The 27,170-nt window shown below is 31.8% G+C and overlaps 1 protein-coding gene across 9 annotated transcripts in view; it reads right to left on the bottom strand.

Annotated features, from left to right (window-relative positions):
- sbf1 (SET binding factor 1) overlaps positions 1-27,170 on the bottom strand; it is an 88,697-nt gene that overhangs the window by 36,095 nt on the left and 25,432 nt on the right. For 3 of the 9 annotated variants that reach the window (XM_005164591.5, XM_009300173.5, NM_001045158.1), the window contains exons 2-13: positions 22,406-22,491; positions 21,232-21,369; positions 20,881-21,006; positions 19,824-19,934; positions 10,145-10,250; positions 9,831-9,963; positions 8,624-8,732; positions 6,634-6,747; positions 2,104-2,181; positions 1,813-1,926; positions 1,419-1,547; positions 1,243-1,341 (exon numbers count right to left, since the gene is read on the bottom strand). In XM_005164591.5, the coding sequence (XP_005164648.1) occupies positions 1,243-1,341; positions 1,419-1,547; positions 1,813-1,926; positions 2,104-2,181; positions 6,634-6,747; positions 8,624-8,732; positions 9,831-9,963; positions 10,145-10,250; positions 19,824-19,934; positions 20,881-21,006; positions 21,232-21,369; positions 22,406-22,491 (1,343 nt within the window). Of the gene's footprint in view, positions 1-1,242; positions 1,342-1,418; positions 1,548-1,812; positions 1,927-2,103; positions 2,182-6,633; positions 6,748-8,623; positions 8,733-9,830; positions 9,964-10,144; positions 10,251-14,398; positions 14,429-18,898; positions 18,953-19,823; positions 19,935-20,880; positions 21,007-21,231; positions 21,370-22,405; positions 22,492-27,170 lie in introns of all 9 variants that reach the window. The other 6 variants (XM_009300170.4, XM_009300172.4, XM_009300171.4 and 3 more) reach the window with 3 other exon arrangements.

Here is a 27,170-nt window from a genome sequence, read left to right as displayed (position 1 = left end):
CCAAGGACTTCTTAAAACACCATCAGTTTCCAGTTCATTCAACACTGGTAATATTCAAATGCGGTTTGTGATATGTTGTTCAAATGTGCATTATTTGTCACAGTTCTAGTATAAAATATTAAATTTAAGGTTTTAAATTAAGAATTTCTCAGTTTTTTCATTCAGTTTTTTTTTTTTTTTTAAAGCAAAACAGCATAATTGTTGAAATAACACCATAAACTACAAATTCAAGCATTTTCAAGAACCTAGGTATGTTTTTAAACCTCTTCGAGGTCTTGAATTGGTCTGTCTGAAATCCAGGCACTATGAAGTACTTTTTTCAAGAAGCGTGGGAATTATATATTTAAAATAATACGAATATTAAAATTGTATATTGTAATAAAAATTTAAATAAACTACAAAATTAACTATAATTGTGTTGAAATCTGATTGAGACATCACAACATTATTGTAATGTTCATATGCAAAATCATAATTTATCTAAAACAACTATTATTACTAATAAATTAGCATTTCAAAACTTGTAATGCTAAAAATGTAACGCACTGTTTATCTATTCAAATGATAAATATTGGAAATACTGGAATTTTTCTCCTTTTTAGTGTGAGGTAAATGACAAAACTATTGATAAAATTTAAAATCAAAACGTACAATTGAATTATGAGCCCCCCTTTGAATTATTTTTTTCTTTTTAAAATATTTCCCAAATGATGTTTAACAGAGCAGGGAATTTTTCACAGTATGTCTGATAATATTTTTCCTTCTGGAGAAAGTCTTATTTGTTTTATTTCAGCTAGAATAAAAGCAGTTTTAAATTTTTTAAAAACCATTTTAAGGTAAAAATTATTAGCCCCTTTAAGCTATATACTTTTTTCAATAGTCTACAGAACAAACCATTGTTATACGATAATTACCCTGACCAGCCTAGTCAACCTAGTTAATCCTTTAAGTGACACGTTAAGCTGTATAGAAGTGTCTTGAAAAATATCTAGTCAAATATTATTTACTGTCATCATGGCAAAGATAAAATAAATCAGTTATTAGAAATGAGTTATTAAATGTTTAGAAATATTTTGAAAAATTCTTCTTTCCGTTAAACAGAAATTGGGGGGAAAATAAACAGGGGGGCAATAAGTCTGACTTCAACTGTATGTATATATACAGTTAGCTTAAAAATAAAAGGTTGTGAAAAAAAACTGGACAAAAATATATATTCATATAAGACCCACAAATCGGACATACATTTTTGAAAAGCTGCTCCGCCAGCTCCTTAATGTGCTTCATGACTTTATGAGGATCTCCAGTCTCCTTTCGAATGCGCTCCACCTGATTGGCTATGAGCTAAAAGGAAAATAAAGAAGTCAGAGAGAATCTTAAGACTCTAAGATTGAGAAATCTAAAACTGAACCATGACTTACATCGTCAAACAGGTCAGTGGCTCGATACGGAGGACCGCGTTCAGACACAAACCCGGCGAAGGCCATGCCATCCAGCACCTTCATCAGGAAGTCATCCTCAGATAGTGCTCGCTGCCCCAAAAAAGCAGCCTGGAGAGAAAACAACAAGCTTTTATGATCTGTTTTACCGTTCAAATGTATAATAGTTACCAAGTATTTCAGTTAAAGGTGGATAAAAAATAACACGTCTCTCACACAACAAATAGTTCATCAGAAATTTGCTTGCTTTTGAAATGGAATCATGTTTTGGATATATAAAAAAGGCCAATATTTTTAGATCTGTCAATTATTTTGTCCAACACTGTAAATATCATAGGTTCTACTGTTAAATCGTATTCAGGGCTGTATTAATTACCTTATGGAAGCGGATGACGGGTTCAGGGTGGATGCGAATGATGTGCAAACACCACCGATAGCCCTGAAAGAGCTGCGAGAACAGCCACAGGAAGACAGCGCGGATCTCTTTATCCTGCAGAGCACATAAAACAATTCAACTTTCATTAAAACAAAGCACATCCTGCAATGTCACATCAACCCGAAGAGATTCAGCTAGAAAAATTTGCATTTTATACGTTATGTAAGATGCTGATTGTTATACACAAGGAAGGAGGAACAACATATTTATAGATTCACAAAGGAAAAGTACCTGAATCTTAAGAGCGGAGGGTTGAATGGAAGGTGGAGGAAAAGCGTGATCAGCCACTTCCAGCTCTGGATCCAGAACCTTTATTACACAAAACATGCATATTGAGATCACAGTACAATAATGCAGCTAAATTGTTGTTGTATATTAATATTCCATTTATTTTGATTTGTTGGAGTTTAATCATTAAATGCATATTAAAATGATACTAAAATAAGTCTTATATTTAATTTCTGAGATTATTAATATTTTAAATGAGCTCATTAGGGTAATCCTTTAGATAGCTCGCACTTTAAAAATGTATGTGCATTGGAAAAAATATATACCCATTTAATTTATTTCAGTCTTTAAAAAAAGGTTTTTACATTCATTCATTATATAATTGCATTTTTATTTTGTATTAAATAGTTATAAATTTAGCAATGTTTTTTAATAATTTTATTTTAAGTTTAATTTTAGTGTGCATATCAATATTAATCTAATTTTAAAATAACTATCATTTATATTTATATATTTAATATTTTAATTTATATTTATTTATATTTAATATATTTAACAGATTTTGCTCTTATTCAAAAAACTTGTCATTTTTATCAATATTTTATTATTATTTTTAGATTTTAATTCATTTATTATATAGTTCATAGTTTAACAATTACTTATACAAATGTTCTGCAAAAATAAGAACTATTTGTCAATTTTATTATAGTTTAAATTCCCAAAAAATGTGTTTAACAGTTTAACCAAAAACAACTAGATGTGGTAGATTATCATACTGCGTAAACATCCAATATATTATTGTAACACTATAATTACAACAGCTCATTGTATAATGACACAGTATAACATTATAATGGTTGATTATTTACTTGTTGTTGAATCCACTGAATTTTCACTGGCGCGTCTCACGTTTTGACACATCTACAAACAATGCCATTATTTTAAGCATCAAGCCATAAATCAATATGTGAACCGCACATGACCGTTCATTGTGTCTTTGACGACAAAACAATAAATCACAAGTCTTCCTTGTTCATTTAAGTTTTTGCAAAGTCACAACAGCATTGTTATTTTTTCATTGATGTATTTTAAAATAACTAATGGCTAAAAATGAGGTGCAAATTATTATGCATATTAACAGCATTAATTAAACCTACAATTTATATCTCATTAATATGTATGCATTTAGTTCACATTTTATTTATTTATTTTTATTGGCTTTTAGTTTAGTTTTAGTACATTTCAGCTAAAGGTCAATTTGTTTTAGAAAACAGTTCTGCTGTACATAGACACCCACAAGACAACATGTGACATACACATCAGAAATCGAATCCTAAAATACCTCCTAATATAAATACAATTCTGTTAAAACAATCATTTACAAATACAATGTGCCCCCACTTCCCTTTTGTTACGCCAATCAGTGCAGCTATCTTACTCTTTTGACCGTCCTACCATAATTGTTTATTGATCAATTTAATTGAAAGCAATGTTTTATATATAATTTGCATATAAATTCTATATTTTATATGAAGCCTAGTGTAAACTAATTAAGTGTTAGTTAATGAATCGCATACAAAAAATAAGAGTCTGTGTTTGCATCATTTTATGTGTACGGTCACGGTGTATAATTATTAAATACATACATACATCTATGTATAAATGTATATATATAATAAGGGCTTATTTATATAAATATAAGTGTTATATATATATACACTTGAGATCTAAAGGACAAATTATTTTACTTTGATTTGGAAATTAGAAGTAAACGTGTATGTGTTTTAACCCTTTATTGAGAGAAGAACCATATATGATAACTTCATTGCCATTGATTATAATACAATACAATTTTTTAAAGTCCATAATTTAAGTCACTAATAAAGTTTAACATGTATATTTTAAAATGTGAGCAAACTCTCCTACTGAACTGAGCCCAAATTGGCAAATGGGACCATCTGTAATTACAGACAGCTGCTGTCTGGAGATGGAGCTTATAACAAAACTCACTTAGGTAATTGAAAAGGCCTCAGATTAACCAAAGGCAACAGTCACCTACACAACTATCAGAAGCATCTTCAACCTCTGAATAAAAAATACCACTGAAGGGATCAGCAAAGAGAGAAAAAAAAAACGAAGAAAACCCCACGATTTCCAGGCAATTAAATGGATGGAGTGGGTTCATTACTGAGGCATGGCGATCTCTTTTCTCAGCGCGATTATCATCTCTGTCCCAGAGGAGATGCGGTTATGTGAGCCCTGCTCGCTCAAACATGCAGATTCAACCTCTGCCACTTCAGCGGCGATGGTTTGACTGCTTTGGCGCCACAGAAACACACACACACACACACATCCAAGTACATATATACACACACACAGACAGCGATTCTGGGCTTGTTTCCAGAGGGCTAAAATGCGAATGCCACACACAAGGACTTTTCTGTGCCAGTTTTGATTTCATCTAAGCAAACACATACTGACAACTTGACACTTTCAGGTATGTAAACAGGACGGAAATCCCTATTCTTTGTCACTTTCCTAAAATGAAAAAAACAAAATACTTCCAGGTATGAGACTGACTCATGCATCACATTGAATAGTTTGAAGGGAGCTTGTGAGGTGGTAACAATACTGGAACTAGATGTGATAATCTGACTGGATTTGTTACGTGGGATTTGACAGAGCCTGTTTAAAAAGTGTGTTGACAAGAAATAATTAAATTTTAAAAAGCAAAAAAAACTCCTCATTTAAATGGACAATGTCAAAATATCTCCAGCACGTTATTTCTAATATTGCCCTTTAATAGAAAAGACATTTAAGATATGCCATTTTATTAGAGATTACACTTAGCTTACAGAAACATGGAGGAAATGCACTGCTTATCTTGTTATGTCTAGTTAGGACAATGTGTATGCATGCACTTGAGATCTAATGGGAAATTCTTTTACTTTTGATTTAGAGATACGAAGCCAACATATGTATTTTAACCCTTTATAGGGAGAAGAACCATATATGGTAACTTCATTGACATTGATTATAATAGAACAGATTTTTTAAGACATAGACATATTCAAAAGGTCTTGACAAGTCTCCAAAATGCTGGCGTAACTGCGGATGCAATAAAGCAAACCATTATCATATCTTTTGGGAATGTATGTATATTCAAGAATACTGGAAAGAAATACAGGAGGCTCTTGAACATATATTTGAAAAAGATATACCTCTAGAAAGTAAATTGTTATATTTTGGCTGTGTGGATCCAGATATGGTAACGGCAGAAAATAAATACCTTATGCGTGCTCTCATGGCTGCCAGCAAAAAAGCAATCACACGCAAATGGCTACAGCAAGAGCGACCAACCCTTAGTAATTGGATAGACGCAACTATTGAGATTTATACAATGGAAAGAATCACCTTCGTTGTCATCTTAAAGAAAGATATATTCCTGAGAAAATGGAGGAAATGGGGTGAATATATTTTAGTTAGAAGACCTGACTTTATTGCTATAAATGAATAGAAGATGATGCTCTGATAGATAAATATATGCTAATGCATGTACATGTATATGATTACACTTATTCATATTATAATGTGTCCCCATATGTATAATGAAGATGGCCACTTGAGATTACTCTTGAAGGAAATATATTATGACATGTGTTCTAACCCTGGATGTAAATGGTGTTTTAATTTTCATTTATTTTTGATTATTGTATTTTTATTTTATCTTTTTCCTATTATTATGATTATTATTTATTTATTTATCTATTTATATATATATATATATATATATATATATATATATATATATATATATATATATATATATATATATATATATATATATATATATATATATATATATATATATTTTTTTTTTTTTTTTTTTTTTTTAATTTTTTTTTTTTCTTCTCTTTATGCTGTTTTTCACTTGATAATTTACAAAATTTGAGTATTACTGTGTAGTAAATACACCTGACACTAATGCAGGTAATTTTTATACCACCTAAGTTCACATACTGAGATACCAATGTACCTTGAAATGCCGTATGATTGTACTCAATTGAATGTTCAAAATAAACAAAGTTGCAAAAGGTCTTGACACTACTCCACGGTTTTTCCCAATGAGTATTACAATAAGTGTCTTATAAAGGGTTAAAAAAGATTACAATATATTACATTACTGTAAAATTGAAAGTGCCACTATAAACCTGCCTGTTAAACCACTATCAGCCCTATAATTTTACTCTCTAAACAGTGAGCGTAGCTTCAACAAGGAAGTGTTTGTTATTGAGTAATATCTACCGAGAATCCTTCTTTTCATTACTGCTGGCACAAAACCTCATTACGAAGGTAAATATTTGTTTTTATAGCCCCAGTGCATTAAACCCGCAACATTTCCTTAATCTGTGCTGTGGTTTATTACATTATCTTTAAAGACTAAACCGTCAACTGTGACTTCTTCATCTACGCCAGCGATTATTACTCAGGGCTGGCAGACATCCAGGTAATAGGTAAAACAGGTTGGTTTACCATGGAGATGGCAGTCTGTGTGTGGTGGAGAAGTGGCTCAGGGAGCACGGATATGTGGACACACTCGGGAATGGTCACTGTGCCTCCGTCCAGGTCTGCAATGATTACGTCGAGCTGTGTGTATTAAAAGAAATACAAATAAATCACAGGTTAGAATGAGCCTGCATTAAGCTGTATCATTCTATATGCACAACAATGCATAACATCAGATACTCGTGTTTTAAATGAACAACTATTTTAAACAACTCAAGTTCAACCCGGTGTTAATCTTGTTGACAAAATTGGCTTGAAACAAACAGACATTTGACAGGTCTGCTGTGCCAGTAATGTGACTGAACGTGTAAGCTTTGATCCTCTCATCCAATGAATAAACACTGGAAAGTAATAATATTACTATTGGTTAGTTTTCATCTTTTTGACTACATTTTAGTCTCATCTTTGAACACTGACCCTGACAAATGATTCACATGAGAATAAAAGTTCCAGTTTCACTACAGAATCTAAAGACCCAAATAAATAAATAAACAATAAGCAAATATTTGATTGTTTATTTCTCACAATGCTTACCTCCAATTACAAGTTTACATCTCAATACTCAAAGATCGAATCTCACAATTCTGAGATTATATTGTTCAATTTCAAATTAACATCTTGTAATTTTGTATTTACATCATTTAAATCAGATTTTACTGGGTTAAACCTGTCCAAGGCTATTATGAATAAAATTTCAGACTTATATGAGGTTAAACACCCAGGGAAATAAAAAAAGCTTGGCCAGTGAAAAAAAAAATTCCTTCAAAAGAAAAATCTAATTTTGTTATTTCTTAGCCACATATTGTAATACTGTGTCAAAACAAGCATACTCTGATTGGGTGTATAGACTTAAAAAAATAAAGAGTTAATAAATGTTTGTTGGCTTGATTAGAAAATTAAAACCCGTTTACAATGATTTAAGACCTGCAAGACAATATTTTCAAAGACTTTAAGGCCTAAAATTTAGTTTTTGAAATGTAAAAAATGTTTATACTTTAAAACACCCCTGAAAAAAAATCTGAATTATAAGTCTCTTATGTAATTTATTCATTTTTTTATTATTTATGAAATATATGTATATCCAATTCCAAAACAAAAAGTCGTAATTGTACAATAATAAGGGTGGAATTCACTTTTTAATTTCATTTATTTAAATATTTATATTTATTAATTTGTATTTAATTATTTATATTTATTTATTTATTCATTACTATTTATTAGTGGAAACAAACATGAGACTAGACACTTTTCGCCCAAAAAATAGATCCAAAGTCCTTTGCAATTGTCTTTTCTTTTACATTCCCATCTGTAAACACTTTCAGGTCAAAACAAAGATCCCTCGGATCAAGTTTCATTTACAGGTATCATGTATCGCTTTATCTCCGCAAACTGCAAATACAGATGACCAAAGGTAAACATGTTCAGAAATGTCCACCATCCCCCTGTAAATATGCGATTCAAGATAATCACAGTCAAACAGGTGTAATTGTTAAAGTGAAATCCTATTGTTACAGCAGATGATATTTGTTTAACAAGATAAGCTCAGATAAACATGTCAGGAATTTCCTATTGAATGGAACCTATAAACGTAAGATCAAGAAGCGAAAGCAAAATTTGTTGAATGCAAGTTTTTGCTTGACTTTTGAAACAAAAATATAATCAGCATCTTTATTTAAAAACTGTTGTTAAAAAAAGAAGGACTGCTGATCTAACACTAAATCTAGATTTTAAAAAATGCAACAAAGTAGGATAGAAAAAACTATAAGCAAAACTATTTTACTGAGATAAACCAAATCAGATTTATAAATGATTCTGTATCATTACGCATGTTTTGGTATGTTGCACAGCACTGTATGTCAGACATCTGAATAAATCTCATCTAAAAAGTTTAAGTGTTCTGTTGTGTGTTGCATAATCGAAAATGAAGAGAGGATGAAGTGAGAGAAAATGCACTTACTAGCTCCTGAGTCTCTGAGCGGAAGTGTGAGTTGACTCCGATGATGAAGGGTGTCGGACTGCTGAGCACCTCCAGCAGCTTCCCCGGTAAAATGGGAACGTATGTAAAACTGGGGGGAAAAAAGGAGAAATAAAGACAATGATGACAAGACAGGGAGAAATAAGAACAGCACATAGATAAACATTCCAAAAAACATTTAAAAACAGATTAAACAAATAAATGGGCTGTTTTTAAGTCCTGTCCCAATTTGAACTGGTCTATTTTTATTCATATTTCCTTATGCTTTCTTATTTTTCTAAAGCAGTTCAATATTCAGTCAGTATATTTTGAAGATTTATCAAAGTAACAGACAGATGGTCGGTACAGGCAGCAGACAGGGTAAACAATAAACAAAGCAAGGGCCAGAACATGTAGAAACTATACCAGGGAATGCTTTGTAATGTTACAGAGTGTTAACCAAACAGACTCAGCAATGACTGTGTGAAAGCGAGCCTGATATATGAGAGTGTACTCAGTACATAAACAGCTTCAGCTGTGTGAGTCTAATCAAAGGAGACTTGGAGCAGGTGTGTGTGTGTGTGTGGTGCATGACAGGACTTGTAGTCCATATGGAAACAGGGTTGTAGTCTGTGTGAATGTGAATGTTCTCCAGCGATCTATGAGGGTTAGATCGCTGGTGATCATGACAATATGGGCACTAAACAAATTTTTAAATGCTATATTTAGTATAAACTTTATTTTTAATGTTTTTTATCTGTATTTATGATTTTTAATACTCTTTTGTTATAAACTGACAATTTTGATTGCAACTTTTCTGAATTTCTGCAACAACATATTGTAAACCAAATAATAATTACTATCATTATATTAATAATACACCTATATTAGTTTTGTATATACGTGTTAAAACAACTACGGCAGAAAAACAGCTGGATGGCAGATGTGTGTGAATGATTTTTTTGCAGTATATTTTGTGTTCTCTTTATGTATTTTTATTTAATTTTCATAAGGAAACCTAGTGGAGCCAGGAAAGCATAAGGAGTTTGTGTTTTGTTGTTGTTTTGTTGATGTTATGTAATTAGTGTTTAATTTCTTGTATTATTATTATGTGATCGTGACACACTGTGAAATGGCATGGTACGTCTCAATGGGTTAATCCTAATAAAATGAATTCATTCAGATTCCTCAACATATGAACCCACTTTACCTGTACTTGAGTGGGAACATGATGGCCAGCAGAGCCCTGCAGGCGTCCGTCAGCCGCTGGTAACTGCTGGAGAGGAACAGGATCTTGTGCTCAGTCAAAGCAGCACAAAACAGACAGAGCACATTCACGATTCCTGCAGAGAGAGAAAAAAAGAGAGAGAGGCTAAAAATACCAGCCTCACTTCCTCTGTTATTTATTTAACAACACAAGGTGGGGATTACAGCCTCCACATCTGACACTTGACACCAACTGTTGCTGTTTTAATGAGGCTGATTTGGCTGTTTAGCACGTAAGCTGGCTGCTGATTGGCTTACCGAGCTGTCTGAAAAGCTGAGCCACACTGCAGCCGCTCACAGGCAGAGAGTCGTTGATGGGCGTCTGGATGACCTGCCTGTCGCCCGCGCCAAGCGTTATAGTCCTCTGTAAGAAGAGGGAGATGATACAAGAAAATGAGCTCTTTCTCAAAATACAAATAAACTAATCTTATACCTCCACCAGGGCATTATGGGAAAGATTAAAATGTGTGGCAGGCTGGTCGTGAGGTGAGCTGAAGAAAAGAGGTTATTAGGGAGGTGGTGAAAAAAATGAAGCCATTCACCTTTTATAAAAAGGGCACCAAAAATAGAGAGGAAAAAATAACATTGATTTCCTGCTGTGCACAAGCCTCCTTTATGTAAAGTGCTTTTTGTGAAAGTTATAAATGAAGACTTGAAAAATTGCTGTTAGAAACATCAGAAAGAATCATATATTTAAAAAACTTAATAATACAATGATTTGCATTATAAATTTGGAGGTGTGCAATATTTATTTTCGATAAAAGTAATAGGGGTAACACTTTACTCTGATGGTATTAGTAGACTGTCTGCCTAATATCTGCTAATACTGCTCCTTCAACAGACATTTAACTGACTATAAGAAACATTGCAAGTACATGTCAACTTACTCTAACCCACAACCTAATAGTCTACTTAAAATCTAATGAGAATTAATTGGCATGTAGACGCAATGCAGACATCCAATCTTAAACAAACGGACCATCAAAATAAAGTTTGACCTCATTAGGTAACACTTTAGATTCATGCTATTAACTGCTGGCTTATTACCTGCTTACTATTAATACATCAAAATGTTCATTGGTAGTTTTAAAAGTATGATCTTATTCTGCATGCCTAATCCTACCCAAAAACCTAAATCCAACTTCTACCTCACTAACTATTAATAAACAACTAATTAGTAGTTTATTAAGCTACACTGTTAATGATTTTAGTAAACTACATAGTATTTTACCGCAATATGAACTGTAATTTACTGTACAACAGTTATGCAGTATGTTACCATATTTAAGAAGTTGCATTGTGAAAATTACTGTACATTTCACAGTAAATATATACAATACTGAAAATACGTATACCGCAAGATAAATGATGCTGTAAATGTAAATACAGTATTTTGCTGTACTTGATTTACAGTTAGATACTTCTGAACTGCTGCCAGTAAGTTTTTGTAGATTCTACAGAGGATTGTTAACAGTGTTGTAGTGTTAAGGCCCGTGCACACCGGGATGCTTTTTTGTTCGCGTTTTCCATCGTCGTTTAATGCCTTGTGACTAAATAAAGGGCGCTAATGTGATCGTGCACATCAACACAGCAAGTGTAAAAGCGTAATTTTTAACGGAACGACTCATGCTCATTTTATTACTTTGACATGCCGCGTCAAAACCTTCTCCACCAATTAGATTGGCACTTTTGTTCACGTGCACAGAGCTGCTGAAGTTACAGTAAACAGCACTTGGAGGAGCTCAAGCGCACGATTGTCAATGCAAGCGCACATTGAAGAAGATGTCCAGAGGCGATATGAACGTGGAGCTGCTTATTGCACTGGTGGACAATAATCCTTTCTTCAGCTGGAGCTACTACTTGAACCATCCATGCTTGTTCGAGTCCCCAGTAACCTTAACAACAAGCGTGCTAACTTTCTCTCTTCTTCTTCTGTGTTACAAGCGGGTGTCAGAAGCTTAAAGTTGTGTAGCGCCATCTAACGTCAAGGAACGATTTTGCATACTCTTCTGCTCAAAGCCAGTGAAAATCGTTTGGGTTTGAATCCGGCAAAAAACGTCTCATAAAACAATGACGATAATCGCAAATGAAAAGCATCCCGGTGTGTACGAACTGTTAATTAATAGTTTGTTAACATCTTAAATTGTGACGTAAAGTGTTACTCAATGTTATAATTGTAATTTTTTTAACGATGTGAAAGTTGACAATCAGTATTGCTATTAAAAATAATAATAAAAAAAACATTGGGACAGGGCAAAATAATCCCTTAGTGATGAAGACTGTTAAATACAGCTAGATTAAGCTATAATAAAATGTATGGTGCGTTTGGTTTCTTAATTAACAAACAAAATAAATCAATTACTCCATTTACTCATAACTTTAGTTTCTAAATAAAGTTAGTTTCTTAAAACATTTGTTTCTAAAACAAGTAAATCTAAATATCTAAAATGCACTGGTTTCTAAATGAGCCAGCCTTTTAGAATGAATCCCTTGAATGGATTATTCAATGAATCACTCATTAGGACAGGTACTTGTCAACACCTATTGGCAGTTTTAGTGTCATTTATTTATCATTGTCATTCATGTATTACCTAAAACATTACCTAAAAAAGCTAATTCAATAAAATTTAGCAGCATATCAATTATCACTTTTCAGAAAAATCCCCAACCATATTTTTGTGTAAATATAGCACACCCCACAGTACATTCATATAAAAAAATGTCAAAGATTAGTCAAAAATAATACCAGTAATCATGTAAGACAGACAGTGATCAATCAGGAAAAGCAAATCGTCCACATTATACAAATATGATTAGTCCAGAATCATCCACACAACCAAACACAAAAATCATGCCCATTTTAGGACTTGAACACACTGGTTAATTCAGGAAGAGGTCAATAAGTGTCAAGAAAAAAGCATATCTTTTAGAGTAAATGACACGTCAGGGCAGGAAGTTAAAAGGTGGCTGTAAAAATGACAGTGCGTGGATGATGTCATCGCTTCAAACAGCCACAGCACACAAGCGATTGACAGCCTCGCATTAGAGCACATGCACGTTTATAAACCCTCATAAAACGTCTGCAGTAATGAAAGCTCAGGACCGGACCAATCCACAGAGATAACACACGGACCTGCACAGAAGCGTGAGCAGCAGTCATGCATGCCAATAAAAAAAAAGCGATTATCTGAGATAAACGCACTCATTGTGCACTTGAAATTCCCATCCAATTATGGGAATTTAAATGACAATAGCAATGCAATGCAGTGCGTTTATTGTATTTATTGATTACGTGTTTCTTTGAGGCATCTCAATGAGTCAGACCAAATAATATAAAAAACTATTATTTAGTTTTATAATATTTAGTTTTTGTTTTCATATATATATATATACTAAAATACTAAACTAAAATATTAATTATAATAGTAAAGCTTCAGTAATAATTGTATAATTGTAGTTTTCATTTTTTAGATGGCATTAGTTGATAGATGAATATGAATACTAGCATACTAACAAATACTAACAATAATTGATCAGTAAAATAAAAATACATGGGCACACAAACAAACACATTACATACACATACCATTATACTAGGGCTTAACGATATTAAGAAAATCTGACATTACAATTTCTTGTTTTTCTGTGATATTTACTCAATATGAATATAATCATTTCGCCCGATGACTTTAATAGCTCAGTTTGGAAGAACTCATAATTTTCTATTGATTGGGATTATTTTCATAAATTTTTGTACACTATTTATTTTTAGGCCTTAAAAGCAAATCAAACCAGAACTCTTTTATAAATTTGAATATATTTGATATCATTTAAATAATTCACTTTCACTTAAACATTTATAATAGGTTAATTTATTTGAGCATTATTATTATTATTGTTACTATTATTATTGTCATATCTATTTGAAAACCTTTTTCTATTTCATTTCTGTACAATAAATTTTTATTCAATTAAACCAATAAATCATCATGTATACATATATATTTCAATCGGCTAATGTTAACATATTTTAAAAACAGCAATAAAAAGTATCAAGCCATTTTTTTTTTGTTTTTCACTTCTCCCTAATTGTACAGAACCAAATAAAGATGTTGTCAATTTTGTGTCCTGGTACTTGTATATATACATACAAATATACAAATACAATTATTCACATTTTATTTCAGCATATTATAAACAATAAAAAATTATTAGATAAAATAAGAATAAAAAAAAACGAAATACAATCCCTGCTTATAACTGTGAATGTTAGTATTACCAGACCTCCAAAAGCCTTTTTTTATTGTAAGTGTGATCCAAATCGGTTATTAAACATCATTCCCTAAAACAGCAGTTAGTCACGTTCTAAATCTATTTTGATTCCAATTTTAGTGATGTCATTAATTCCGCTGATGATTTTTTGTGTTTTCTAATTGATGAAGCAGAACATAAAGGAGGGGAAGCAGGATTGACAGTGAGAGAAGGAGCTGAACGAAATCAAACATGGCGTACCGAGCTCTCCTCTCTGTCCTCCTGGCCCGGCTAGATTAACAAGGCACAGCAACACAAAACACAAACCCATTAGACACACAAAAATTCAAAGACATTACAATACCAAAGAAAGAGAAGGAGCAAAAAAAGCAAACAAAAGAAATATATGAAAAAACACAAGGTCGTGATGATAAGACGTTGCTGTGAGGGCAAAGGTCACAGGTATATTGAAAAACTGCTGCTGGATTTAAGCAAGACACTGCATGTGAATAAATAATTGATAATCTAATGCATATCAGTTGATTAAACTTTTTTTCCCAACACAAGTTATCAAAAATTGTTGATTTAAATATGCAGATGAGGCAAGTTTTGTAGACTAAAATCATATACAATCATTCAAACTATGAATGAACGCATCACAAAGTTAAAAAAAAGCTTCAAATATTTGAGATATGCAGAGAAATGAATAAAACTGTGCACTTTGCTGTATTTAAGTGCTGCTAAAGTGGAGATTTATTTTTAATAGAGGAGAAAAACTTGAGAAAATTTCATTTAAGAATATATGCATTGCGATGTAAATCTACAGACATTTATCACTTAAAGGTGTATATTGTATATTTTCTTTACATTATGTTGAAAAAAGCAACCCAATAAGTGTCTGGCCTTAACAGGTAAAAGCCTTACTGAAACAGAAAGTGAGGTCTGGGAAACTCTTGACTTGCATAACAGATTAGATAATACATCAATGACTTCTGGTATGGCCATATCAGTATGGGTTATTGAGGAAAATAAACAAGTGTGTTTTATTTGGCATTGTGGAGCTGGAGAGATGGTAAAAAGTGACTTTCAGGAAGTCTCAAATAATGAATTCTCAGCAGTGCTTCAGTAAAAAAAATCATAATAAATCATTCTTTATAGACATATGCACAGATTTATGATAAACACATACCTGACTCACCAAATTAAATGATAGAAATAAATAATAAATAAATGTAATTTATAATTAAATGATACATATTGTGTCAGGGCAGCTGCATGCATACATAAAATTAAATAAATATAATCTATTAAAATCAATGTAAATTAATAAATAATATATGTTGTGTCAGGGCAGCTGAATGCACAAATAAATAAAATAAAAAAAAATTAAATAATTTTAAAGAAAAACATAAATCAATAAATCATACATATTGTGTCAGGGCAGCAGCAGGCATACATAAAATAAATATAATCATTTCAAATCAATGTAAATAAATAAATAATACATATTGTGTCAGGGCAGCTGAATGCACAAATAAATAAAATAAAATCTATTTAAATCAATTTAAATAAATAAATAAATCAATAAATCATATATATTGTGTCATGGCAGCTGCAGGCATACATAAAATAAATATAATCAATTTAAATAAATTAATTAATTAATAAATAATACATATTATTTGCAGCTGTATGTTTAAGAAAATGTTTGTTTAAATTAAAGACTTTTTAAAGTAAATTATTATTATTTACGACAGAGTTATTATGTTTACTAAATCTAAAAATGCATTTTCGCTTGAACCAATATTTTACATTAAAACTGACACAGGACTATATTAAAAATAAAACAGATTAGATAATACATCAAAGACTTCTGGTATGGTCATATCGGTATGAGTTATTGGGGAAAATAAACAGGCGTGTTTTATTTGCCATTATGGAGCTGCAGAGATGGTAAAAAGTGACTTTCAGGAAGTCTCAAATAATGAATTCTCAGCAGTGCTTCAGTAAAAAAAAATCATAATAAATCATTCTTTATAAACATATACACAGATTTATGATAAACACACACCTGACTCACCAAATTAAATGATAGAAATAAATAATAAATAAATGTAATTTATAATTAAATGATACATATTGTGTCAGGCCAGCTGAATGTAATAAATAAAATAAAATCTATTTAAATAAATACATAAATAAATAAATAATAATAAATAAATAATACATATTGTGTCAGGGCAGCTGCATGTTTAAGAAAATGTTTGTTTAAATCAAAGACTTTAATGTAAATTAGTACTATTTACGACAGGGTTATTATGTTTACTAAATCTAAAAATGCATTTTCGCTTGAACCAATATTTTACATTAAAACTGAAACCGGACAAAATAAAAAATAAAATTTGCTAATTGCCAATTAAATGCTTAAAATGTTTGCTTATTTTAAATAAACTAAGCTACAACTGCAATCAAAATGAAAGTAAAAACAATGAAGTGCTACTCAGACATCTAAACAAATACCAAAACATTAAAATTAAAATGCTAAATAAAAATCTTTAGATAAAAAGAAAAAGAAAGAGAAAAAAAAACAACTGTTGCAAACAAATCATGAGTTTGATTTTTAATAAATATAAAAATACTAACAATCATATACATAAAAGCAAAGACACTGTGATGCTGTAGTACATTGTTTAGCGTGTTTCTAAGACTGTCATTCATATGCTAGCTGTGTGCTTAGCCGCCATCTGCCACCGTCCATATGTTGAATCCACACCACCCAACCGGCCCAGGACATAAACACCGTCCCCATAAGCCTGTGAGTGTGTGTGTGTGTGTGTGTGTGTGTGTGTGTGTGTGTGTGTGTGTGTGTGTGTGTGTGTGTTTGTGTGTGTGTGTGTGTGTGTGTGTGTGCGTGTGGACCTTCTTAAGTGTTTATCAGGGTGCCATACCATAAAATAAACAACAATAAGCAGTAGGGGTGTAACGGTACATGTATTCGCACCAAACCGTTTCTCTACAGAAGTTTAGAGTACCAAACACAATCCCTTTCAAATAGTTTAATCTGACTTCCCATATGAACATATAAAGTATATATTTGGAGTGTACTATGGTTTTGTACTATCATTTTTTAAGCTGCTTTTATTTTCAGATTTGTTTTCTTCCACTGTTTACTTAATTGTAGCTGTTGCCTTTATTTTCTCTTGACAGATATTTAACTAATTTTACCAGATTTAATTGTTCATTCATTTTCTTTTCGCCACAGCGGAATAAACCGTCAATTTAATTGTAAGTTATTCTATTTTTTTTTTCATTATTTTATTTTTTAAATGATCGCTTTAATAATCACTTATCCCTAATTTGAATATATTTTATCTCATGTCATCTCATCTCATCTCATTTTCTACCACTTTTCCAAAGCCGGGTCGCGGGGGCAGCAGTCCAAGGAGAGAACTCCAGACTTCCCTCTCTTCGAACACTTCCTCCAGCTCTTCCGGGTGGATCTCGAAATGTTCCCAGGACAGCCGAGACATAGTCCCCCCAGTATGTCCTGGGTCTTCCCCGAGGTCTCCTCCCAGTGGGACATGCCTGGAACACCTCCCAAGGTGGGCGTCCAGGAGGCATCTGAAACAGATGCCCGAGCCACCTCAGCTGACTTTTCTGGATGTGGAGGAGCAGCGGCTCTACTCCGAGCTCCTCCCGGGTGATAGAGCTCCTTACCCTATCTTTAATGGTGTGCCCTGCCACCCTGCGAAGGAAAATCATTTCGGCCACTTGTAGCCGAAATCTTGTCCTTGTGGTCATGACCAAAGCTCATGACCATCGGTGAGAGTAGAAACGTAGATTGACCGGTAAATCGAGAGCTTTGTTTTTCGGCTCAGCTCCTTCTTTACCACAACGGACCGGTACGTCAATATATATTTTATATTATTATAAAATAATAATACAATATAATGATATATTATTACATTATTATATATATACAAATTACTTTTACTTAAACTTGAAAATTATTCCCATGTTTATTAGACAAACTTCATTTTATTTCTGTACATTTTTTATTATTTAAACAAATAATATATACTGTATATATTTATTTATTTAATTTTTATCTGCTTATGTTCATAACTTTTTATAATATTAATAATCATCAGCAATTTTACCATAATCAATGATGATAAAATCAAGCAGCTTTTTTACTTCTCTTTTACTTCTCAGTTTTTCACTTCTCACACATTTTCTTCACATTAGTGCAATTTGTGCCCATCATTCAGAAAAGAATAAAACTCTACAAAACTGTACAGATCTGCCACACTACCTATGATGCACTGGGTTACAGCATCATTTACATGTATATTCAATCTCAGAATCATTTGTCCAGAGGCAATGAAAAATCTATGTCGAAGGTAATTCAGTTTATTAAAAATCAAGCAATTTTTTCACTTCTCCCTAAGTCCCAAAGTTTTTCCACTTCTCCCTAGCTGTACAGACATACAATCGAACTGTGACTTCAAGATGTTCAGAATTTTGTGTACCGGAACACCCCTCATAAGCAGATGAGAGAAACCATCACCAACAAAAAAAGGTGAAGTTGAAACTGATCACAGCCAAAGAATCAGAAAAGAAACAAAACACGATCATTGATTCTCAGGAGGAACGGCGGTGATTTCAAAAAATGACTGAGAAATGCACAAGTGATGTTTGATTGTCAGGCAGAATCACAAATGGGTTGATTGGTTGAAGCTGCTCAAAGGTAAATGTTACCTGGAAACAACCCAGAAGCCAGTCAGATAAACTACAAAGAGGGGGATCATTTATCTGGAACACAAGGGAGTCAGGTTTACACTTCAAGGGAAGGTTTAAACCCCCCCAAAAAAAAAAAAAAAAAACTTGACCTTGAAAATATGAGTAGGTTGTTATCGAGAAGCAGATCATATTTACCCTCCTTACCGTCGCCCTACATTCTGAGTTCACACTATACGCATATAATATATAGCTGGTCAAGATAAGTTCAGGTTTATAGGCAAAAATGTGCTGGAAAATGTTGATGATTACAGTTAAGAGGTTAAAGTGATAGTCAAAAATGAAAGATTATCATTTTTTTAACCCTCATGTGATTTTAAACTCGTATGACTTGTCTTTGTAGAATAGAAAAGAAGAAACTGGACACTCTTTACTACATGGGAAATGACTAGTCAACATTTATAAGCAGCACAATGACTTAATCTAAAACGATCAAATCAACATTAAACAGCATCTCAAAGATACTAAAGTAATACTGAACCTAAATCCATTACAAGCAAGAGAGCAACCAGGATGTTTGTTTTGGCTAAAATATCTCCTTTCCCTTTTTTAAAGGGTAAAAAAAAAAGTCTTGCAAGCTTTGTACTGCTGAGTAAATGATGACAGAATTAAAACACCAGAAAGCATTTGAATATTTAAATGATCATTAATAAAGAAATATTAATATAAACTAGCATTAACCTTAAACTTATCAAGTGCACTAATGTAAATAACATCAGTCCATCTTTCTTTTTTTCATAACTTTACCCATGATGCACTGGGATAAACAATCTTTTACATGTGTATTCAATCTTGGATTCATTTGTCTAGAGGCAATGGAAAATCTGTGTTGAAGAAAAACAGAATATACTGACAGGGTACATGGTAAACTCAGCATATTTCTCACCTGAGAGCCGCCAGCTATAGGAATGATGCAGGTGAGGAGGTTTCCGATCACTGTTTCCATGGGAACAGTGAGGCCATCGACATGAACAGTGTAGATGAGGCTCAAACAGTTCTGCAGATGCAAGATATAAATACATGTAATAAATACAGGGAAATGTATGTTTCATAACTCTATTGATTATCATTGACAATTTCAGTGTTTAATAGTTTGAATTGGCATTAAAAAAATGGCATTAAAAAAATTATTAAAGCAAGAAAAAGAGACCTGTATATATGGTAGGTCAGGTTTAAACCTTTATGTGATGTCATCGGTGTGTGATGTCACAACTGTGTTTACGCATGTATGCAAACATATGTAAAATATGTTTTGCTGTTTATCATTGCAAATTCTGTGGATTGTGATCGCCAACGATGTCATATTTTCAAGCGGGCTGACACAGATGAGGTTTTCAAACTTGCAAGAATAACCCAGATGACTGCCTGTGCGGCTGGCTGACTGTGCGGCTGGCTGACTGTGCGCCTGCCTGACTGTGCGCCTGCCTGACTGTGCGCCTGCCTGACTGTGCGCCTGCCTGACTGTGCGCCTGCCTGACTGTGCGCCTGCCTGACTGTGTGCCTGCCTGACTGTGAGCCTGCCTGACTGTGCGCCTGCCTGACTGTGCCACTGGCTGCCTGTGCAAATGCCTGCCTGTGCAACTGCTTGTGCGATTGGATGAGTGTGTGATTGGATGAGTGTGCCACTGGCTGCCTGTGCGGCTGCCTGTGCTACTGGATGTCTGTGCGGCTGCCTGCGCGACTGACTGACTGCCTGTGTGGTTGTTGGCTGTTTTGTGACTATTTTGTTAATGTCTGTGTCGTTGTGTGATGGTTGAACGACAGTTGTGACTGTTGTGAAAGTATTGTATGACTTCGTGTGACCGTTGTGTGACAGTGCATGTCAATGTTTGACAGTGCGTGTCATTATGTGACTGCGTGTGACTGTTGTGTCTCATCTTTGACTGTTGTGTGGCTTTTGCGTGTCATTGTGTGATAGTGGGTTGGTTGCATGTCTGTCATACCCTAAAAACCTCTGTGTGGTCCAATCGGGATACGAGGACGAGGCTTCTAGGAGCGTAGAGTTGAGCAGGCTGGAGCACGTCTGGACTGTCATCTTCATCCGCCTCACTGGGCTCTCCTTTCTGCAGCTGAACGAACACACACACACACACACACACACACAAAATCAATAAAACACCTTAAAACTACACCTGGAATTATGTCCAATCTAAAAAGAAAAAAGTCTTCAAAAGCACTGTAATCCATGTTCACACAGCAGTACATCACCCCACCCATCAGCCCCTGTTATATAACACCCGTCTTCTCTTCAGTCTCACATTCCTCCTGCTCATCTGCACGTGCTCCACACAAACCTGCGGGTTCTCCACGGACTCCCAGAAGGTGAAGCAGGCACAGTAATGCCGCTCTGAGTTGATGTCAGTGAGAACGGCCACGAAGAAAGATGAAGGTTTTCTCTCAGGAGCCAGCTGCCATCCACTGGGCTGACAGAACTGAAGAGAACATTGAAAACAAAGATGAATTAATTTTTGAGATTTTAATGAAGTGTGGTTATCATCTAGTATAATGTGAAGAACATTTTTAAGAGCTTTTTTTTTTGCATTTTGTTTTATCTTATTGTATTTTATCAATTTCTGCATTTTAAATTCCTTTTTTTTATTAAAGCTGTTTCTAAAACTGCATTCTAAAGGTTTATACAAAGGAATTTGGTAATACATAATTTGCCTAATAATTTTATTTTTTAAGTCTTACGACAAGTTTAGTTTTAAGTTATTCTTTTATTGCATTTTATCAATTTGTCTATTTTCACGAAAGTTTTATTCATATTCTGAAGGTTTATAATAGGGATTTGTTTATAGATAATTAGTCTTATAACCTATATGTTATTCTACTAAATATTTAATACATGAAAGTATTATTCAAATTTGGACTCTGACGATTTATAAAAAGGGATTTGTTCATACATAATTTGCCTGATAACTGTTTGGTTTTTTGGCATTACGTAAAGTACATTAAGCATTTCCTTTATTGCATTTGTTAAATTTGTGCATTTTAAAATCCATTTTCACAAAAGTTTATTTCATATTCTGAAGGTTTATATGGGGATATGTTCATGGATAATTAGCTTAGTTTATTTTACAAAAAATTGTGCAAAAGAAAAATCAGGTTGTTATAGAGTAATAAAAAGAGATTCTCACTCTGAAAATTACCTCAGTACAAAAATATGACTAAAATGTCAGAAAAAAACAGGAAATAGTTTTTTTTTTAATCCAATTTTTTAATTTTCAGATTTTTGTGCTAGAAATGTATGCAAATGACCCCACATTTCATAAAAAAATGCCTCGTTTGCAATATTTTATCACAGTATTTCAGAAAATTTAAAAAAATGATTGCAATGCATAATGTAATCGATCAACTGGTGAAATATCTGCAGTGCCTTAAAACAACCAGCTGTGTCAAATACTGTGGACAGATATACAAATTCCGGGATAGGATATGTTAATCAGTGTTTGTTTGTGATGCGCTTACCAGCTCAAGGCCTTGTGGAAAGGGGTTATCTTCCCAGTCCTTCTCTGGGAAACGCTGGTGAATCCGACCTTGACCTTCACTACCTCCTTCACACAAACACAAAGAGAAACAAAGGAGAAATTAATGGACTGACTGAGAGCAGCTCTGTGCAAACCAGACTGGACAAAAAAAGTATTTAGCTCAATGCACATATGATAAGATTAACAATAACCTCTAGGCAAAAATATAACACGACATGATACACAGATAGTAAAAACTTCCTGACCTAAAACCAAGTACTTTATTCACTATGTGAGTTTGAAGTCTTGTAGGTGTAGCTTTTTTTTATTGGGCTATTGATAATTCAAAATCAGTTTTCTAAAAGTTTCTGGTGGTTTTGTGTGCAAGTAAAAATGTGAAAGCACAAAATATTATTTAAAAAAAAAAATGTAAATCAATGAATAAATCTACAAAAACAAAAAATAAATTAATAAAACAAATGAACCAGACAAACAAACATTTGTTTTACAATTAAAAATGTTGCTGTGGCTTTTAATTGTGTTTTCTTCTTCTAAATAAATATGATTTGACACAAACTAAATTGTAATATAATATAAACTGATAGATTATATACATTAAATGTTAAAAATAAATATTTTTCTAAATAAGAAATAATATGAAGAAAAAAATTTAATACTAAAAAAGGTACAAAGTATAAAAACTAAAGTAATAAAAGTATGATGGAGGCTGAAAATATAGCTTTAAGAGTTAAATCAAAATAACATTAGAAAAAACACAATATTTCTAATAGTATAGCAATATACAATATAAACAAAAGCATATCAACAAATAAAGTTAAATACCAATAAAGAAATAAAATTGCAATGTATTACACAAAATAACAAGCTTAAATATGATGATATAAAAAAAACAAATAAAAACTAACAAAAAATACTTTTAAGTTTTACAAACATTAAAAAAGAAAACAACACAAAAAAACATTAAAGTATTGAAGCATAAGAAAAAAATGAGCAAAAAAATCTAAATATAATAAAAACACAACAAATTACAATATATTACATAAAATAACCAGCCCAAATATGACAAAATAAAAAACTATTGAAAAAAATAATATTATTACCATTTATACAAAATTTTAACAAAAAGAAAACAACATAACAAAACATTTCAACGTACAAACAAATACATATCAGCAAAAAAATTTACAACCAATAAAAAACACAATAAATTACAGAAAATAATGAGCACAAATATGACAAAATAACAATAAAATTTATAAAAACAAAAAACTAATGTTAGGTCATACAAACACTAAGCAAAAATAAAACAACATAATAAAACATTTCAAAGTACTAAAGTACAAACAAAAACATGAAAATACCAATAAATAAATACAATAAATTACAATATAATACATAAAACAACAAGCACAAATACGACAAAATAAAAATGCTTTAAGGTTATAAAGTATAAACAAAAACCTATTAGCAAAAACAATAATGTAAACGGCAATAAATAAATACAATAAATTACATTATATTACATAAAATAACCAGCACAAATATGACGAAATAAAAAAACAAGTAAACAAAAAAATATTAAACAAAACAAAAACAACAGAAAATATTTCCTTTACAATTATGAAGCAGGCTGAAAATATTAAAACCCACACACGCAAACACACACACACACACACAAACACACACACACTTTGAAGTATCGTACAACAACTTTGTAAGTGAGAGTTGAGAATGTCACAACAGTGGAGAAGAGGAGGAACAGCACCTGCCTGAGCTTTCATCAGCTAAACAAACCCCTGAACAGACCCACCATAAAACAAACAATGAGCGGGACGTCCTCCAAAACTTAACACACCGATCCCAAAACACACACACAAATCAAATCAGGAGTGAACAACCCAAGACACAGGAATCCAGAAAACACAGCTCAGGAATTCATCTTTTCAGATATGGGTGCCATCACGCTCGCTCACACACAAACATGCACACACAGAGTCAGCTCAGCTTTGCGAGACTGGACACAGAAATGGCTTGTGTCCATTTGAGAGGCTCTTATTGCACAGAGGAATCATGGGATTTAAAGCCGACTTCATGGAGAATAAATGAGTTAGTGATGAAGCCTTCCGCTGACGCTCAAACCAAAGACTTGACCAGGAAAATCCCTCTGTTTGAGGAAAGTTCAAAGGGTAAGGGGTTAAAGATGAACGCTGTATTTGAGCTCAGTGTTCTGTGCTTTAGATTGTTACTTATTACAATATCACTTATATTCAATATTACAAAATTGAGGAAAACTTAAAAGTACATTATATATATATATATATATATATATATATATATATATATATATATATATATATATATATATATATATATACATATTTTTATATATTTTGTAAAACAATTGTTGTTATTGTTTGTATTAATATCATTAATATTTGCATTATTACTACTATTTTATAGCCAAGATTACATGAGTACTTTAGCTGTGCTTTGCTTAACTATATTATTATATATCACTGTAATTTTATTAAGGAAATTATAACGCCTAAAATAAGTCATAACGTTGCTTCATCCACCAAGAAAATTTAAAACATTTAAATTAAAAATTTGATTCAATAAAATAAATTAATTAATTAATAACAATTACAATTAATACTGTAATAAATAAATTTCTGTAATCAAAAAGTAATTTAATCTTTTTAAAAAATTATTTCAATAATGTAAAATTTTGCATATCAAAAAGTATTTATGAATAATATTTACCTGGAGTAAAATAATCAAGATTATTAAAATTATTATATTAATACATTTTATAATTTTTCAAGATTATTACAAGATTATTATAGTAATAAAATTGTATTATTATTATTTTTCATTATTATTACAACATTTCAACATTAATACATTTATAATTTTCGAAGATTTTTATTCAAAACTTTTATTTATAATAATAAATTATTATTATTATTATTATTATTATTATTATTACTACATTAATACATTTATAATTTTCCAAGATTATTTAATAAAATTATTATTATCATTATCATTATTATTATTATTATTATTATTATTATTATTATTATTATCATTATTATTATTACAACATTAATACATTTATAATTTTCCAAGATTATTATTCAAAACTATTATTTATAATAATAAACTTGTATTATTATTATTATTATTATTATTATTATTATTATTGTTATTATTATTATTATTACAACATTAATACATTTATATTTTCCAAGATTATTATTTAAGATTATTTCAAGCGTAATAATAATAAAAGTGTATTATTTTTATTATTATTATTATTATTATTACATTACAACATTTACAATTTTCAAAGATTATTATTCTAAATTATTTTAAGATAATTATTTATAATAATAAAACTATTATAATTATTATTATTATTATTTACAACATTATTTGTTATCAATATCATGTTGTTTTCTTTTTATTGATTTTTTTTTTTAATTCCTTTTACATACATTTTTTGTAAAAACACCTACCCTACTCCGCTCTCTTGGTTCCTTTTGCAACTAGTAGAGCAAAAAACGAAAGTTCCACATACCTAAAAACGAAATAAATAAAAATCACTAAGAAACAAAACCCAAACCCTCACGTGTGCAAGCCTGCACCTATAAAACAACTACAGACTCACTACAGGTGATTGAATGGAGGGCTGCACATGGCTAAAATAAATGGTGTAAACGACCACACCTTCCCCTCATGAAGAGTGTCATGTTTATTCGAGAGCGATTCCAGGTGAGCCATAAACAATGATGCATTGTGGGAGATTAACTAAAGGTTGTACGTGCAGCCTGGCTGTCATCAAACAAGTCTGGAATAAGTCTTGAACCGCTCCCAACACAAAGAAGCCAAGCTACAAGCTATAAAAGCCTCAACAACAAATAGTAACAGAAAGTCAAACACTGGATTGTCTAGATTGCAAATGATGAACTTTATGATGACTATGGGTCAAGAGAATAATAGAAATATTAAAAAAATAAAATAAAATACAGTTGTTGTATTTTCAAACTAGTGTCATTTAATATCATAGAATTTAGTTTTTAAATTTTGGCTTATTTCTCAGGGAACATAGATAATAATTGTAATTGCATTTAAACAAAACATTGTATTAAAGTGCTTTTAAATGTGCTTTTTGAATTCGCTGTTTGACATAATCTCAACCAAAACACCAAGAGAGTGTGGGACATAGAGTAGCTCCTCCCCCTTTTCAAAGCAGCCAACAGCGTTTGGTTTTATCTCCGCTCTGCCAATAAGAGTAGTTGAGCTCTAGCGCATCAAATGAAAAGCAAATGAGAAGTGTCTTGAAGGGGGCGGGGCATATCAGACACTAAAGAGCATTTAACTGGTCATGATGGGATGAGAAACTGAAGTATGGGTTGACGTGAATAAAACTGTTGATCCATAGGGGGAAGTGACAAACTACAAGCTTTACATGTTTATATCAGTTTTATATCTTCTAAGCGCAAATTGTGTCAGTGTTTTGGAGCATACTATCTACTAGATATCTTAAAAACAAGCAACACTGGTACTAAAATCTAAAAAAAACTTTATTTTAATTTCATGGGAACTTTAAACAGTTATATATACTAAAATGAAAGTTTGGTCACCTAACATCATTAGGAATAGAAATATTATATACTTAAATTTATATGAGTTAATGCAAAAACAAATGACTAAATTTTTATAAATTTGTATGTTTTTCT

This window comes from Danio rerio, chromosome 4, assembly GCF_049306965.1.
Source record: "Danio rerio strain Tuebingen ecotype United States chromosome 4, GRCz12tu, whole genome shotgun sequence".
Taxonomy (NCBI): domain Eukaryota; kingdom Metazoa; phylum Chordata; class Actinopteri; order Cypriniformes; family Danionidae; genus Danio; species Danio rerio.
The sequence above is the reverse complement of the archived record's forward strand: the minus strand, read 5'-3'. Positions and strand labels throughout refer to the sequence as shown.